General features: G+C 38.4%; 1 protein-coding gene across 7 annotated transcripts in view; it reads right to left on the bottom strand.

The window, feature by feature from the left end:
* The window catches only part of ECI2 (enoyl-CoA delta isomerase 2), a 43,672-nt gene that overhangs the window by 22,231 nt on the left and 3,353 nt on the right, over nt 1–18,088 (bottom strand). For 4 of the 7 annotated variants that reach the window (XM_074208631.1, XM_074208634.1, XM_074208632.1 and 1 more), the window contains exons 2-4: nt 8,061–8,223; nt 4,381–4,479; nt 3,979–4,164 (exon numbers count right to left, since the gene is read on the bottom strand). In XM_074208631.1, the coding sequence (XP_074064732.1) occupies nt 3,979–4,164; nt 4,381–4,479; nt 8,061–8,183 (408 nt within the window). In that variant the 5' untranslated portion in view covers nt 8,184–8,223. Of the gene's footprint in view, nt 1–3,978; nt 4,165–4,380; nt 4,480–8,060; nt 8,224–14,473; nt 14,775–18,088 lie in introns of all 7 variants that reach the window. The other 3 variants (XM_074208635.1, XM_074208630.1, XM_074208636.1) reach the window with 3 other exon arrangements.

The following is an 18,088-nucleotide window of genomic DNA, read 5'->3' as shown; positions in this document are numbered from 1 at the left end:
GTCCAGAGAACTTAAGTGATCTGCCCAAATGTTGGTAGTGTTACAGGTAGAATTTGAATTGAGGTCCCTCTGATTCTAGTGACAGTGCTCTTCCTACTGTACCATGTCATTTATTACATACATTTATTTACACATGACTAAAATAGTCTTGTTGTAAAAGTAAACATAACCCCCCCCATCCACAAAGAGAGAAATCTCACAAAAAATAAAGTGAGAGAAAAAAAAATTGTGCTTCAGTCTGTATTCAAACACCATCAGCTTTGTCTTTGGGATGGATAACATTCTTTATCATAAGTTCATCAAAGAAGTTGCTTCAATATTTTTTCCTACAGTTGCTATTGTTAACTGTATTTCCCTACATCAATTCCTCCCCATTCCCATTTATTCTATTTTTCTCTCTCCTTTCACTTTGTCCCTCCTCAAAAGCCTGTTGTGGGGGAGCTAAGACCAGCTCTGGAGCAAGGAGGACCTGAACCCAAGTCTGATCTCAGAAACCCAACAATCAATGACCCTGCGACCCTTGGCAAGCCACCCAACTCCATTGCCCTGCAAAAAAAAAAAGTTGTATCTACCTTCTCCCATGATCTTCCCTCTCCTCTATCACCTCCATCCCCTCCCTCTCTCCCCTTCCTTCCATCCTTTTCCTCTCCTTTTTCGTTTAGGGTAAGATAAATAACCTATTGAGTGTGTATGTTGTTTCCTCTCCAAGCCATTTGTGATGAGAATGAAAGCTCACTCATTTCCCTTCACCTTCATCCCAAGATTCCATTGAAAAAGTTTTTTCTTGACTTTTATGTGGAATAGCTTAGCCCCTTCTACCTTTCTTTCCCTTTCTCCCAGTATATTGCTTTTTTGCCCATTGATTCCATCTTTATAATATATCTTCATATTCATCTCCCTCTTATGCCTTGTCTATATATGCTCCTTCTAATTGTTCTAATAAATGAGAAGGCTCATATGAGTTATTAGTATTTTCTTCTCATGCAGGAATACAAGCAGTTCAACATCATTAAGTTCCTTAGAGTTAGTCCTTCTTGTCCATCCCCTCTGTGGTTCACCAGAGTCCTGTACTTGAAGATAAAACTTTCTGTTCAGCTCTGGTTGTTTCAATAGGTAAGTTTGAAAGTCCCCTGTTTCATTGAAAGTCCATCTTTTCCCCTGAAAGAGGATGTTCAGTTTTGCTGGGGAGTTGATTCTTGGTTGTAAACCAAGATCTTTTGCCTTCCAGAATATTGCATTTCAATCCCATGCTGCCAGATTCTGTGTAATCCTGACTATAGAACCACAGTAGTTGAATTGCTTGTTCCTGGCTGTTTTTTGTATTTTCCCTTTGCCTTGGGAATTTTGGAGTTTGGCTAAAATAATATTCCTGGAAGTTTTTCCTTTGGGATCTCTTTCAGGAGGTGATCGATAAATTCCCTCAATTTCTATTTTATCCTCTGCTGCTAGGATCTCAGGGCAATTTTTCTGTATTATTATTTCTTGAAAAATGAAGTCTAGGATCTTTGTCTGGTCATGACTCTCAGGTACCCCAATAATTTTCAAATAATTTCTCCTGGATCTGTTTTCAAGGTCAGTTGTTTTTCCCAATAAGATATTTCACATTTTCTTCTAATTTTTGTGGGTTTTTTTTTTTTTTGGTATATTTATTTCTTCCTGAGTTCTCACAAAATCATCAGCTTCCTTTAGTTCCATTCTACATTTGAAGGAGTTATTTTCTTCAGAGAGCTTTATCTCCTTTTCTAGCCAGCCAATTCTGCTTTTTAAGGCATTCTTCTCATTTGCCTTTTGTGTTTTTTTCCATTTGGCCTAAACTGGTTTTTAACATTTTATTTTCTTTAGTATTTTTTTGGATTTCTTTCACCAAGCTGCTGACTTGGTTCTCAGGATTTATCTGCATCACTCTCATTTCTCTTCCCAACTTTTCCTCTACCTCCCTCAATTGCTTTTCAAAGTTTTTTTTGAGCTCATCTGTAGTCTGAGCCCATTTTCTGTTTATCTTGGAAGTTTTGCATACAGAAGTTTTGACTTTGATAGCTTCTGAATATGTTTTGATCCTCCATGGGACCAAAGTAATTTTCTATGCTCAGATTCATTTTTTCTGTTGTTTGCTCATTTCCTCAGCCTGTGACTGATTTACCACACTTCCAAGGCTTTGGGGATAATCCACAGGGATCTTAACTGCTCTCTTTCACCTCTGCCCTGGAGCTGGCTATGGTGGTGTTGTGGGGGCCCAAACCAAAACCTGGATCTGAGTGTGGGCAAATAGCTGAGTCCTACCCCAAGGAGAGCAGAGATTTTCTTTAGTCTCCCCAATTCCCTTACCATCTATGTGCTGAGAACTCTGGACATGCTGGGTGGCTCTGCAGACTCCCACTGCAAGGTCTCATTACAGGGATGCTTTGAGGTTCGAGCTCGGTGCTCAGTCTGGTACGGCAGAGTTCTCTAACCACCCCTTCTGTCTGTCCCGGTGATCCCTGGGCCAAGAGGTCTGGAAACCACCCACACTGCCAGGGACCCAAGTGCCCAGCCTGGCTGCACTGCAGATTTTTACAACTCTCAGTCCCAGTGGAACAGACCTTTCATGCTGAACTTCTAAGTTGTCCTGGGCTAGGAAATTGTATCACTCAGTCTTTCTGTGGGTTCTGCCCCTCTATATTTTGGCTAGAGTCTTAATTTAAATTGACAGTTTTTGGATTTTTTGGGGAACAAGTTTCCAGGAATTCCTGCCTTCACACCGCCATCTTGGCTCTGCCCTCTTAATGATGTTCAGTTTTGCTGAGTAGTTGATTTTCAGTTTTAATCCAAGCTTTTTTGCCTTCCAGAATATTATATTCCAAGCCCTATGAGTCCTTAATGTAGATGCTGCAAAGTCCTGTATAATCTTTTTTTTTTTTTAAGATTTTTGCAAGGCAAATGGGGTTAAGTGGCTTGCCCAAGGCCACACAGCTAGGTAATTATTAAGTGTCTGAGACCGGATTTGAACCCAGGTACTCCTGACTCCAAGGCCAGTGCTTTATCCACTGCACCACCTAGCCACCCCGAGTCCTGTGTAATCTTGACTGGAGTGCCATGGTAATTGAATTGTTTCTTTCTGGCTGCTTGTAATATTTTCTCATTGACTTGGGAGTTCTGGAATTTGGCTATAATATTCCTAAGGAGGTTTTTTTTCGGGGGGGGAGGGGATTCTCCTTCAGGAAGAGATCAGTGGATTCCCTCAATTTCTATTTTTGCCTTCTGCTTCTAGGATATCAGGGTACTTTTCCTGGAGAAATTCCTTAAAAGTGAAGCCAAGGCTTTTTTCTTGGGCATACATGTCACTCTTTATAAAGGAAAATTAACATTACCAAATCTTTTGGGAGCACACAAGTTTTAAATATTGACTCTAGCCTTTAGTAACTACTTCTCTATTTGTAGCAAGTCTATTTAGAAAGGAAGAAAAGATTTTCCTCATTACTGAATGGTACTTTATAGATCATAATATGGGATTCTTTGAAAAACACTATTTTTTGAAAGTCCAGAGCACTTAAATGAGAGGCACTGGAAAAAAGGTAAAATTCTTACTAGCTATGTGACCCTGAGGAAGTCACTTAACTCTGTTTGCTTCAGTTTTCTCATCTAGAAACCACTCCAGTATCTTTGCCAAGAAAACACTTCAAGGGGATCCTGCAGTGTCAGTCATGACTTAGCAACAAGAATTAAAGGGCAGCTAGGTGGTCTAGTGGATATAACAGGTCTGGAGTCAGGAAGATTCATCCTGAATTCAAATCTGACCTCAGACATTTACTAACTGTGTGACCCTGGGCAAGTCATTTAACCCTGTTTACCTCATTTTCCTCATCTGTAAAATGAAGGAAATGGAAAACTACTCCAGTATCTTTGCCAAGGAAATCCCCAATGGGGTTACAAAAGGTACGATGCAATTGAAGTGACTGAACAAAAACAAAGACACTTAATAACTATGATTAGTCTCCTTACCTTCATATTAATAGCATTTTTCTTGCTGGGGCGATTTAACATGATTTTTGTAATATTGTCTTCCCTGGTGACTACCAGGGTTTCATATTCCAATTTCCTATCATTAGAAGAAGTCTTCTCTTGGCTAGAGGATTGGGAGGAGACCAGACTTGATACTATGTCCACATAATTCTGCCTGGCGGTGTCCTAGAATGAAGATAAACAGAAAAAATCAACTGGTTGTGGTTCAACAGTTTAGGAGACATATCAATTGTATTAATGAAGGAATGCATTGTGTAGAGCAACAGAAAAGGAGACTGTGGCTGGAGAGGGGAAACAACAGCAGAAGGGCTAGGAAGATGGAATTTGAACTGCAAACATCATTTAGCAGATAATGAACAACAGCGTGATCATAAAACTCACCTTAGGCAAGCTGCCAAGAGCATTCCAGGCTTCCCATTTGGCCTTGTTGACAAAGTCAAACATACCTGGCTTTGCTGAGGTACATGGCCCCTCAGTAGCCTATAAGAAGAGCAGAAAGGATTCAAAGTCAGCCCTCAATTACAAGTACATGTAGGGAATCCCAGATATCAAGGCTATGAAGCAGACAAATGTTGGGGCATGGAAAAATAATAATAAAATTAGAGGTAGCTAAGTGGTATAGTAGAACAAACTCTAGTCCTTGAGTCAGAAAGACCTGAGTTTAAATCTGTTCTTCGACACAGTTTGCTTCAGTTTCCTCAAATGTAAAACAGGGATAATAACAGCACCTACCTTGAAGCATTGTTGTGAAGAAAAAATGAGCTATCTATAAAGTTCTTAGCACAGTGCCAGCATATAATAGACACTATATTCTTTTTTTTCCACCTCCCAAATATTTAACATTTATGTAATTTTTTAAAATTTTCAAAGTGCTCTCCTTGTATTGTCTCATTTGAATCTCAAAATAACACTATGAGACTGACATTATTATACTCATTTTACGAATGAAAAAACTAAGGCTAATGGAGAAGTTAAATGACTTCCCCAAGGTCACATAGCTAATAAGTGTTGGAAGAATCTGATAGGAAGTGATGAGATTATAAGGAAATAGCTCACATGAGCTTTGCATCAAGTTGGGAGCTTAATGGTTAGTTGAAGGAAACACTAGAAGAGAACATGAAGGGGAATAAGATGAAATAAAGCTGGAAAGGTAGGCTGGGGCCCAGTTAGTGGGAGTCCTTAAATATCAGGCTAAGGAGACGGTTTTATTTAAGAGGTAACAAGGGAGCAATTAAAAGTTTAAATAGGAGAGTGGTATCCAAACCAGTGTCTTAGAAGATTACTTTGGTAGTCGTATGAAGGTTGCTGTTTTGTCTTTTATTCTGAAGAGAATCATGATATCAGGAAGGTGATGCCATGAATGCAAGTGAACTGGATTTAAATGAGGAAGGGCTATGTAAAGTCACCAAAGCCATCTGGGTCCAGTGACCAAATATGGATCAGGATAACTGGAGATGGCCTTAGATGGAATGGGGAAACCATAGCCTTTTTAAGTTAAGATTTTTAATGGGTTTCAGTTTGACTGAGGGAATATCCATTCAGAATTAAGGCAGGGAAGAAGAAATGAAGCAAAGAATGACCTCTTTTACCTAGTCAAAAAAAGAAAAACAAAAAACCTTAGTCTGGGTGGGGAAGACACTCAGGGTTTCTGGCCAAAACAGAAACAATTGCTATTTACATTCATTCTGAACCAATTAGGATACAAACACTAACCAAGTGAGGCATGGTCTATGACCTAGCATTGACCAAGCAAGGAGAGCCTAAGTAATTTGGGGCAGAAAGAAGGAAGGAGGGAGGGACGGAAGGAAGAGAGGGAGAAAAAAAGAAAAAGAGAGAGAGAGAAATAAATGTGTTGCCCAACTGGCCAACAGTGGGCAGTTCTTACCACTAATTATGTGAAGGATGGTATGGAAAAGCAGAGACCTGGAGAAGGAGACTATTTAGGAGTATCAATTTTCTGTGTGAAACAGGAGATGAGCTTATCTGCTAAAAGACTGTAAGGTAGAAGCAGTATTGGTGGCTTTAGAGAAGAGTTGAAGGTTTGGAACAATTGCTGAGAAGAATGTGTTAGGAAATAAATCTAAATGAATATAAAAGTAGCAGTGGGAGCTAAATTGATGTTCAGTAGCATCAGTTTAGAATGGTCCCCATTAGCTCAGTTTCATGACTTATTCTAAGCTTGTTTGGGAGTTTTGGGAAAAAAAGGAGGAAAAAGGAAGAGATGATGGTGACCCAGGGCTGAGAAAAACAAGAAATACAAGCAGTTAACATTATACTTTTGTTGTTTGTTGTTGTTTAGCTGTTTTTCAATAGGGTCTGACTCTTTATGACCCCATTTGGATTTTTCTTGGCAAAGATACTGGAATGGTTTGCCATTTCCTTTTCCAGATCATTTTATGGATGAGGAAATGGAGACAAACAGGGTGAAGTGACCTGCCGAGGGTCACATAGCTAATAGTGTCAGAGGCTGGATTTGAATTCAGGAAGATGAGTCATCTGTCAGACTTAGCAGCCCTTTTGCAACTACATCATCATCCTTTACTGAAAGGGAAAAATGAGAAAAACAAAGGGATTTGGATGAGTCTATACAAGGCATAAATAATCAATTAGGGCTAATTAATCCATAAATAATAATTTATTATAATTGGTTATATAAGAAAACATTTCAAGTTAATTTTTAAAATCATTTTACCATTTAAAAGATTTGTTTTATAAGGAAACTTTTTCATTGTAGGAGGAAATTTAGTTAAACTACAAATCAAATTTTAGGAAAGTAGATAATAAATCTCTCTCATTAGACTGTGAGATCCTTAGGGGGAGGGATTAGAGTTTTGATTTTTTTTCCCTTGGGATAGTTATAACATAGTGCCAAGCAGTCGAACAGTCAATAAGCATTTATTAAATACCCACAAAGCATCAGGGGGCAGCTAAGTGGCTCAGTAGAGAGAGAGAAAGAGAGCTCTATCTTTCCAAAATTAATCTTCCTCAGTTCAAATTTGGCCTCAGATGCTTATTAACTGTCTGATTCTGGATAAGGCACTTAATCCTATTGGCCTCAGTTTCTTAAGCTGGAAAATGAGCTAGAGAAAGAAATTGCAAATCATTCCAGAATCTTTGCCCCCCCCCCCCTTCATAGGATCATGATGAGTTGGATACAACTGAAATGAATGAACAGTAAATATTTTTTTCTTTTTGTCTTAGTGTTTCTGGCATTCAACATAATATTTTTCAAATGATAATTGACACCATGCTGAGAGCTGGAGAATACAAAGAAAGGCAAAAGGCAGTCCTTGCTTTCAAGGAACTTACAGCCTAATGGGTGAGACAACACACAAGCAACTATGCTGTTTGTCCTTTGTTCTAGAAAAGGACCAATGATATCAGAAGGGTGATGTCTTGACTTGAAAGTGAATTGGATTTAAGTGAAGCAGAGGTGCAAAGTCATCAGTTCCACTCTCTCTTCTGGGGTCTTCTAGGTCAGAGGCAAGATAAAAGTCAGGATGATAATCTCATGGGAGACTTTGGCCTTTTTAAACTAAAGTCTTTCCTGGGTCTTATTTTATCTGGGGCAACACCCATTCGGTGAGCAAGCTATATATATAGAGGAAAGGCATTAGAATTAAGAGAGGATGGGAAAGGTTTCCTGTAGAAGGTTTCTTGAGGTTTGAAGGAAGTTAAGAATTGGAAATGAGAAAGGAGAGCATTTCAGGAATGGGAGAAAGCCAGTGAAAATGGAGAGATGGTACATAATAAGCATTTCGTAAATGCTTGCTCCTTTGACTACTTACATTTGATGACCTTTAATTATATTTTTTTACTTTATTTTTCTTGTGGATTTTGTTCTTTCTTTTACAATATGACTAATATGGAAATATGTTTTTGCATGACTGCAAATGAATAAGTTATGGCAAATTGTTGCCTTTTCAATGAGGGGGGAAGGAAGGGAGGGAGGGAGAGAATTTGACACTCAAAGTTTAAAGAAATGATTGTTAAAAATTATTTTTACATGTATTTGGGGGAAAATAAAAATCCTCCACCCAGGAAAAACATGTTTTGTTTACCTGTTTAAAAAGGGCATAGAGTTTTAGTTTCACTTCATTTCCTGGATCCTCCTTCAAGAGTTTCACTTGCCCCTTTGCCTTTTCAAAGTCTTCTTGACTGGCTTTCATAGCCATACTGGTCATGTGCAACTGCAGTACTGGAAAATTCAACACTGGAAGTTGCCTACAAGCATACAATGATGGAACAATTTACAGACAGATTTCTAAAGACCCCTGATAACTCTCCAAAGTACTGTTTAGCCATACTGCAAAATATTTCTTCTGACGTGCTAGCAGTGAACAATAATTTGAGGATTTTGTCACTGTTTTCAATAAAGAATCAATGCAAAGAAATTAAACACAGGAACTTAAAATATAAAGAAAAACCATCTCTGCACAATCTTACAGACATCTCAGGCAGCACTTGGAATGGAAAGAGAACTAAAGACTTCAGAGCAGAAAGAGGAACCACATTTTTACTGGTAAATCTTTTGCACAGGAAGAAAAGCAAAATCTAGTAGTAAGATTGGGAGATAAAAACTAGACCTAGGCTAAGAGGACAAATAAATCACCACCACAACAGCAAATCTTGAGTACTAAATCCTGACCCTGGGCAAGTCAGCAACAAAAAACCAATTATATTTTATGCTCTTTGGAACCTCACTCACATCATCAATGATGATCCTTTCTAATCTATCCAAGTTAGAGTTGCAAGAGGCCTTAGATGTTTTCTAGTCCAACCTTCTCATTTACGGTTAAGAAACATAAGGTTAGAAAGGTTAAAAGGATTTGCCCAGAGGCACAAAGGTAGCAGAGACCATATTCAAATCAAGATGTCTATATTCTAAATAAAGCAGTTCTTGCCATTGCCAGATGTGACTTTTTATTTTTTTCCCAACTTTAGAATTCTTCATCTTGTTAACTAGACAGGAATCAGCTTCTAACCTGAGTAACTGGAGCTGAAACAGAACAAGTCAGAGAGAGACAAGAGAGTCAGGACACAAATAAAAGTAATTTCAGAGGGAGGAAAATGTCACCTGTAGATGAAAGATCTTCTCCCCCCCCCCACTCCCAGATGCTAAAGCTGGGGCCACTTACATAGGTGAAAGGGGGTGCCTGACAACCCAATCATTCTTAGATCTTGAGATAGTTCTTATGGTTAACATTTCTTGGGACATTAGAACCATTCTTGTGTCCTGTGGGAACAGTCATTGACTCCAGTCTTGGGGATTGTGGCCAATCTATAGAACCAGAGTTCTGTGATGGGAACAGGAGTGCAGGGACAAGTAATAGGGATTGTGAACATGTGATGGACAGCCCTGAGAAATAAGGGGAGCTAAATTCCTTAGTGAACACCAATGCTGGTCCAAGAAATCTACTTTGCCAGAGGATGAAATCATCCCAGTGTGGCATAATTACTGTTATACCAATCTCAGGGCTTGCAGGGCCTTCACTCTGGAAATCTCCAAAATATTCTGACAGTATTTTCAATGGTGTTTACAACTAGCCAAACATATGGTCTTTTGGCAAAAGTAATAAAAGATACAGGAGGTTCAAAAGTAGAACTACATGCAGTAGAGAAAAATAAATCTTAACACATATCACAGAGTTGAAAGGAAGTAAATAATTAGTAAGTGCCTGTTTTGGTGTTCTTAGTAAGTAATTCCAGGCAACACGTGAAGTACAAATATTTTTCCTTACAACAATAGGAGGTAGTTGCTGTTATTATCTCCATTTTACATCTGAGGAAACTAAAGTGGAGAAAAGGTAAATGATTTGTTCAGGGTCACACAGGTGTCTAAGGCTGGATTTGAGCTTAGTTTTTTTTTGTATTATTGTTTTGTTTTTTAAATATCAGACCCATGTTCTATCTATTGTGCTATATTGCTGCCTCCTAGAAGGGGCCTTAGACATCATCTAGACTTCTTATTGCTTGGTCATTTTTTTCAGTTTTGTCTAACTCTTTGTGACCCTATCTGGGTTTTTCTTGGCAGAGATACTGGAGTGGTTTGCCTTTTGCTTCTCCAGTTCATTTTACAGATGAGGAAACTGAGGCAAACAGGGTTAAGTGACTTGCCTAGGCCCACAGCTAATAAGCATCTGAGGCCAGAATTGAACTCAGGAAGAGGTATCTTCCTGTCCCCAGGCCCAGCTCTCTATCCACTGTGTCATCTAGCTGCCCTCAGCTAGACTACCTCCCTTAATTCCCAGTTGAGCAAAGAGGTCCAGAAAATTAAATGACTTTAGTTCTAATTCCTCTTTCACAACATGATTAATACATAAATATGTTATTTATCAGACTGTTCATCACCATGGGGATAGGGGGAGAAAAATATAGAACTCATAAAATTGAAAAGAATGAATGTTGAAAAACTACCATTGCATGTAATTGAATAAAATAAAATTTCAATTAAAAAATTAACTGACTACACATGGGGTCACATAGTCAAGGTCAGATCTGAAGGCAGGTCCTCCTGACTTCTACCCACTGATCCATATAGCTGTTAATAGAATAAAGAAAAAACCTGAAGAGATTGGATGGAGTCAGATTGTTAAGGGCTTTAAATAAAAGGAAGATTTTATTTATTTTTGAATTTTACAATTTTCCCCCTAAATCTTGCTTCCTTCCCCCACCCCCCACATAAGGCAGGCTATTAGTCTTTACACTGGGAAACCAATCTTTTAATAGAAGTTATAGTTAACACATTTAACCAGTTTTTCCTTTTAAAAGAATACATGACTAATGAGGCAGAAGGCTTACCCCTAGACCCTCCATTCTTCTTGGACATTTCTAAGGCTTGTGGGATCTTTGCTGAACAGCTAAGCCATAGCAGAGAGAGCAAGAGTGTTCAACTATATTCTTGCCTTGCTCAGTTATTTGGCATATAATCCAAACTTCATTGATTGGTTTATATAGAACATATCAAGAATTATATTCCTAGACTCTCCTGGAAAGGGCAGAAACTGTCTCCCCCCCCCCCCCCCCCTTTTTGGCAACCTCATTATTTAACACCATATCTGGCATAGTGAAGGCATTTAATAAATAGATTAGAAGTGTTTAAGGACTCTAGGAATGTGATGATACAACATTCGGATGCAACTGTTGCTGGTAATTTAGCTCTGATGGATGGGGGCTGGGATCAAGATAGGTTCCTTGAAAGAGGGGGCACTTAAGCATGTAACAAAGACTATGGGATGATGTTTGTCCTTCATTTTCAAAGAAGACCACTACAACAGGGAGGTGATGCCATGACAAGTACATGAATTGGATTTGAGTGAGGCGCTGCTGTCCTAAATTACCAGCTTCACTTTCTCCTCCATAGTCATCTGGGTCCAATGATCAGATATGAATCAGGACAACTGAAGGTGGCCCTGGATGTAAGGCAATTAGGGTGAAATGACTTGCTCAAAGTCACACAACTAGTAAGAGTCTGAGGCCAGGGGCAGCTAGGTGGCAAAGTGGATAGAGTACCAGTTGGAGTGAGTCAGGATTTAAATCTGGTCTCAGGCACTTAATAATTACCTACCTGTGTGACTTTGGGCAAGTCACTTAACCCTCTTGTCTTAAATTTTCTTTTAGGTTTTTGCAAGGCAAACGGGGTTAAGTGGCTTGCTCAAGGCCACACAGCTAGGTAATTATTAAGTGTCTGAGACTGAATTTGAACTCAGGTACTCCTGACTCCAGGGCTGGTGCTCTATCCACTGCACCACCTAGCCACCCCTAAATAAAATTTTAAAAAAAGAGTATAAGACCGACCAGATTTGAAGGCAGGTCCTCTTGACTTTAGGGACTGTACTCTACCCACTGATCCATATAGCTGTTAATGGAGTAAAGAAAAAACCTGGAGAGATTGGATGGAGTCAGACTGTTAAGGCTTTAAAACCCAAATATAGGAATTTTTGTTTTATCATAGAAGTAAGAGGGAACCGTTAGAATTTATTAAGGAAGGAAATGAAAAAGTCAGAGTTGTGCTTTAAGAAGATTATTTTCAAAGTTGATAAGAAGATGAAGTAGAGAAGGGAGAATGTGGAGGCAGGGAGACTAACTACTAGGAGGCTATTGCAATAGTTAGGAACAGAGGTCATGAGGACTTGAATAGAAATAATGGGAGTTAGATGTAAAATATATCCAATATGCAAAGGACAAAACTTGACAGCTAAGGAAATGGGAACATAAGAAGAGAAAAACTGAGGATTACTGAGGAGTCTAAACTGGGTGATTTCTGCCCACCAGAGAAATAGGGAAGCTGAGAAGAGAGGAGGGCTGGAGGAAGAGACAACAAGTTTCATTTTGGACATGGTCCTCTGCTTTTCAATTCTAGTGATTCTAGGTTTGAACTAGATCCTTGGCTTGGTTAAGGACATCCTGATCATTCTACCACTGTTCCTTTTCTGCTATACAGCCTTTATATCTCTGTAACTTCTGCAGAAATTCCTGTCCTTGTTTCTCTAATGGTCTGCTCTCCAGGGAATTGAGCATAGTAAATTCTTCTATAATCCTTGTTTTGAAAATGTGAATTTGTTCACAATTGATATGTTAAGGAATGATTTGAACATAACAATGAATTTTGTTTACTTATGTGAGTAACAGTACACAGAAAACTGCATCAGTTCATAATAACTCACAAGCTTCAACCCTTCCAATGTCCACTTCCTCAAACAATTTTCAGATCTTTTTTGAAATACTTATTGTAATCTTCTGGTATAATAGCTGTATGGTTAAGGAGGATCCACCTCCACTCTCCCACCTTCCTGGCCCTTGTGCCTGCCATGAATTGATTTTGCCAGCATGGACCCTACAGGAAACAGGGCATAGGTCAATCAACTGCCTGAAGCTGTGGAAATCTGCACTATTTATTATAGCATTTGTGGGTTTCTTTTTTTTCTGTTTTGCAGGACTATGCATATTTATTTTTTGAATGTTGTTTTATTTTATTTTTTCAATTTCATGAAGATAGTTTTCAACATTCATCTTTTTTTGTAAACTTTCAAGTTCCATGTTTTTCTATCTCCCTCTCTTCCTTTCCCCCTCCCCACCCCAAGCAAACAATCTGATGTAGGTTATACATATACAATCATGTTTAACATATTTCCATATTACTCATGTTATGAAAGAAGAATTAGAACTATGGGGGAAAATATGAGACAAAAACATAAAATAAGCTTTAAAAAGTGAACATACTACGCTTTGATCAGACTCCATAGTCTTTTCTCTGGATGTGGGTGGCATTTTTCCAACACATGCCTTTTAGAACTGTCCTTTATTGGGGTGGCTAGGTGGCACAGTAGCACTGGCCCTGGAGTCAGGAGTACCTGAGTTCAGATCTGGCCTCAGACACTTAATAATTACCTAGCTGTGTGGCCTTGGGCAAGACACTTAATCCCATTTGCCTTGCAAAAACAAAAAAAAAAGAATTGTCCTTTGTCACTGAACTAATGAGGGGAGCTAAGTCCTTCATCACAATGTTGCAGTGAATGATTACAGTATTTATTCTCCTGTTTTGTTCACTTCACTCAGCATCAGTGTTCTTGGGAGTCTTTCCAAAGCCCTTTGGCTTTACTTCATGATTCTGCATAGTCCAGTGAATTCAGGGGTGCAAAGTCACATTATAGCAAAACTGACTGTACTCAGGTGCAAAATCTTTCCTCTCACTCCAACAGCCTTGATCTAGACTTTTTTTTCCCCGTGAGTCCATGTGAACTATCAGTATCAGAACAGAGACCTCATCAAAGAGGCAAAGAAGATGGTGTAACCTCTGTAAGAAGATGCAGATGAGAAGAATTATGTTCCCAAAGCTGTGTATATAATCTTAGGCCCAGTAACACCACTATTACATCTGTTTCTTAGGGTGATCATGGAAAAGGGAAAAGAATTTATATATTCTAAAATATTTATAACAGCTCTTTTTGTAATGATAAAGAGCTGGAAAGTAACGAGATGCTCAACAATTGGAGAATGGCTAAATTGTGATGGAACACAACTGTGCTGGAAGAAATGACTAGCAAGTTTGCTTCAGAAAAATCATGGAAAAACACATGAAAATATGTAGTGAAATGAGGAAAATCAAGGGAAAATGATATATACAGAACAGCAATATTATTCAAAGAGTAGCTGTACATGATTAAACTATTCTGAGAATATGTTCATTCAAATCATCTTCAAAGAACTTATGAAGAAAATGCTATCCTCCCCTAGGGATAGAACTGCTATTTGGAAGCAAATATTATATGTTTCCATATTTATATCTATAGAAAGTATTAACCTTCTCTAATGCAGGTTTAAGAGGGAGGGAAGATGATAATTCAGAATTCAAAATGTATCCCCCAAAATAAAACTTTTAAAAAATTCTGGATTTCTGGATTTCTTGGGCAAGCCACTTAACCCCATCTTCTGATCATAATTTGGGTATGAATGATACCAAGTATAGACATACCCTTGGTGGAATTTCAGTGACTGCTATTGGTCTTAGTCTCTTTAGGCTCCTTAGGTTCAGAGTTCCTTGGTTAGAATTCCCTTGTCCTGGCTACTCAGCTATGGGTTTCAGACACAACTGGAGGCTGAATCCATGTTGCAGATTATCTTTTCAATTCTGTCCTGCTCTTTCTGTAGGTCAGTCCACTTCAGGGACTCTCCTTAGTACAACACTCTCTTTGAAGTTGACCAGCCAATTGCAGGCTGACTTCTGTTCCTGCCTGTTACACTCCTTCCCTGTTGAATTGAATTCAGGTCCACCCCTGGATGTAGAACAAAGAAAAAAACTTAGTTCAGTCTCTACAAGGCAGCTCTGTGTGGGATTTTCTTAATTAAAGCAAAGGAGAAAAAAATGAAGAATGATTTTAATGAACAAACCCAAGACCCATTTTGGTTCAGATTTTTAACTAGTCAGTAACAGAATTTCAAGGTTCAAAGGGATCTCTGAAGCCATTTAGTCCAACCTGAATCTGAACCAAAATGCATTGTCTAACACCCCCAACAAGTGGTCATGAAGAATTCCATTACTGAAGAATCTAATTGTCAGAAATTCTTGTCCTTAAGAAGTAGCTGAAATCTATTTCCTTGAAAGTTCCATCTGACTCCTATTCCTTTGGAGTCAAGCACAGGTATAATCCCTCTTCCATGTGTCAATCTTTTAAATACCTTGTAGTCACCAGTCTTATTTTCTTTAGAAAAAGATTAGTAAGAATGAGCAAGGGACATGAAGAACAAGAACAGAAACCAAATCTGACTATTAATCTAGGATCCTTTCTCTGATATACCATGATGCTGCTTTAGCAAAGGGCAAGTGTCTTGTCTTATTTGGAAATTCTAAATGGGGGCAGCTAAGTGTCACAGTGGATAGAGCACTGGCCCTGGAGTCAGGAGGACCTGAGTTCAAATCTGGCCTCAGAAACTTAATAATTACCTAGCTGTGTGGTCTTGGGCAAGCCACTTAATCCCATTTACCTTGCAAAATCCTAAAAAAAAAATTCTAAATGGACTTCTCCTACAATACAATTCTCCAACAAAAAACTAGAGAGTAAAGTCCATTAGAGGAGTCTATAGCAATAGTCCAGGTGAGACAGGATGAGAGTCTGAAGTAGAGTTAGCTCAATAAGTGGTCATGACCAAACTTCAGGGAATGACCTTGCCCCTGACAAGGACCTGAAATCCAGTAAGCTTCAATAAAGATAGACAGCAAACTTCCTGCTTCATATACAAAATAAGCCCCAATCCACAATACAATAAGTTACTGCCACAGATGCCAGATGAGTCTCTTCTAATCAACATAAAAAAAAAACATCTGGGCGGCTAGGTGGCATAGTGGATAAAGCACCGGCCTTGGAGTCAGGAGTACCTGGGTTCAAATCCAGTCTCAGACACTTAATAATTACCTAGCTGTATGGCCTTGGGCAAGCCACTTAACCCCATTTGCCTTGCACAAAAAAAAAACCTAAAAAAAAATTCTGGGGTGGCTAGGTGGCGTTATGGATAAAGCACTGGCCTTGGAGTCAGGAGTACCTGGGTTCAAATCTGGTCTCAGACAATAATTACCTAGCTGTGTGGCCTTGGGCAAGCCACTTAACCCCATTTGCCTTACAAAAAAAAAAACCCTAAAAAAAATAACATCTGGCCACAGTCACTACATATCTCCCATGTAGGCTGAAGAACTTGAGCATCCCCCTCCATCTTTAACCCTTTACCTACTTGGTTGGATTGCCCTTACTCTTTTTGAGGAGAATCCAATCCTGTCTTTAACTTGAGCTTGGCCACAGTCTGAGTGAGTTCTCTCAGGACAAACTGAAACCCACTTCACTGTACTTCAACAAGGAGAAGGGAACCAACCCTGCATTTCTGGGATAAATCCTACTTGGTCATATTGTATTATCCTAGTGATAACTTGTTGAGGTTGTTTTGCTAAGCTTTTATTTAAAAAGATTTTTGCATCTATATTCATCAGGGAGATAGGTCTTTAATTTTCTTTCTCTGTTTTAACTCTTCCTGGTTTAGGTATCAGCACCATATTAGTATCATAGAAAGAGTTACACAGAGTTCCATCTTCACCTATATTTCCAAATAGTTTATATAGAATTCCTTAAATGTTTGATAGAATTCACTTGTGAATCCATCTGGCCCTGGAGATTTTTTCTTAGGGAGTTCAATAACGGCTTGTTGAATTTTTCTGAGATAGGGATAGGTATTTAGTTTCCTATTCATTTAACCTAGGCAACTTGTATGTTTGTAAATATTCTTCCATTTCATTTAGATTATCAAATTTATTGGCATAGAGTTGGGCAAAATAATTCCCAATTATTATTTTAATTTACTCCTCACTGGTGGTGAGTTCACCTTTTTCATTTATGATACTAGCAATTTTTTTTAAAAATCAAATTGACTAGAGGTTTATCAATTTTATTTTTTCATAAAACCAGCTTTTGGTTTTATTTATTAGTTCAATAGTCTTCTTGGTTTCAATTTTATTAATTTCTCCTTTAATTTTTACAATTTCTAATTTGGTATTTAACTGGGGGTTTTTAATTTGTTCTTTCTCTAATTTTTTTAGTTGCATCTTTTATGATAACAAAAGAGGATCTCCTCCTTACCAAAAGATAAATAAAAAGGATGAACTTAAAATGGGAAACAATGTTTCAAAGCAAATGTTGTTTAAACTTTTTCTTGAAAAATGAAACTAAAAATTGTTTTTCATGAGTTTAATGTGTCATACTTAGTAAAAACTTGCCTTTAACTGCCAAAAAAAAAAAACCCAATAAGAAGGGAATAAATGTGAGACATATTGTGGAGATAAAATCAACAAAACTTGCCATCTGGTTGTATTACAAAATCTGAACTCAGAATAAATATTTGTTCAGATTCAACTGCCTGATAATCATAATGCAATACTGAGTTACTTCAAATTTCTGGTTGTGATCCAGGAAATGGAATGGTATATTGCATGTATTTGTACCTAAAGAGATAGAACTAGGGGCAGGTAGGTAGGTGATGGTGAAGGTAGAGCACTGGGCTAGAGTCAGAATCATTTTCTTGAGTTCAATCTGGCCTCAGATACTTATTAATTGTATGACCTGGGTAAGTCACTTAACCTTGTTTGCTCAGTTAGAGAAATCAGCTGTAGAAAGAAATGTCAGGTCACTCCAGATTCTTTGCCAAATGGAGTTGGACACAATTCTAAAATTGACTTTTTTAAAGTTAAAACAAGCCAGGTACTGTGAAATTAGAATTGCAGTGAGGCAATTCAGGCTCAAAGGAAAAAAACAAAACCAAAATCCAAAACAACCAACCAATAAATCAAGGCAGAAATCAAGGGTCTTAACTTAGATCTCATCTTAAACTGTTCCCAGAATATCAGAAAAAATGCAATTGGAGTGGTCCCACCCTGGGCAAGGCAGAATCACTGTGAAGCAGTCTCCACATCTGTAAAATGCAGATGAATAATATGTGAACTGTGGATAGCTAAGTGGCCCACTGGAGAGAGCCCTGGAGGTGGGAAGAGTTCAAATGTAGCCTCAGACACTTACTAGTGGTGTGCCCCTGGGCAAATAAGGAGAAAGAA

This window comes from Macrotis lagotis, chromosome X (assembly GCF_037893015.1).
Source record: "Macrotis lagotis isolate mMagLag1 chromosome X, bilby.v1.9.chrom.fasta, whole genome shotgun sequence".
Taxonomy (NCBI): Eukaryota; Metazoa; Chordata; class Mammalia; order Peramelemorphia; family Peramelidae; genus Macrotis; species Macrotis lagotis.
This window is presented reverse-complemented; position numbering and strand designations above follow the sequence as displayed.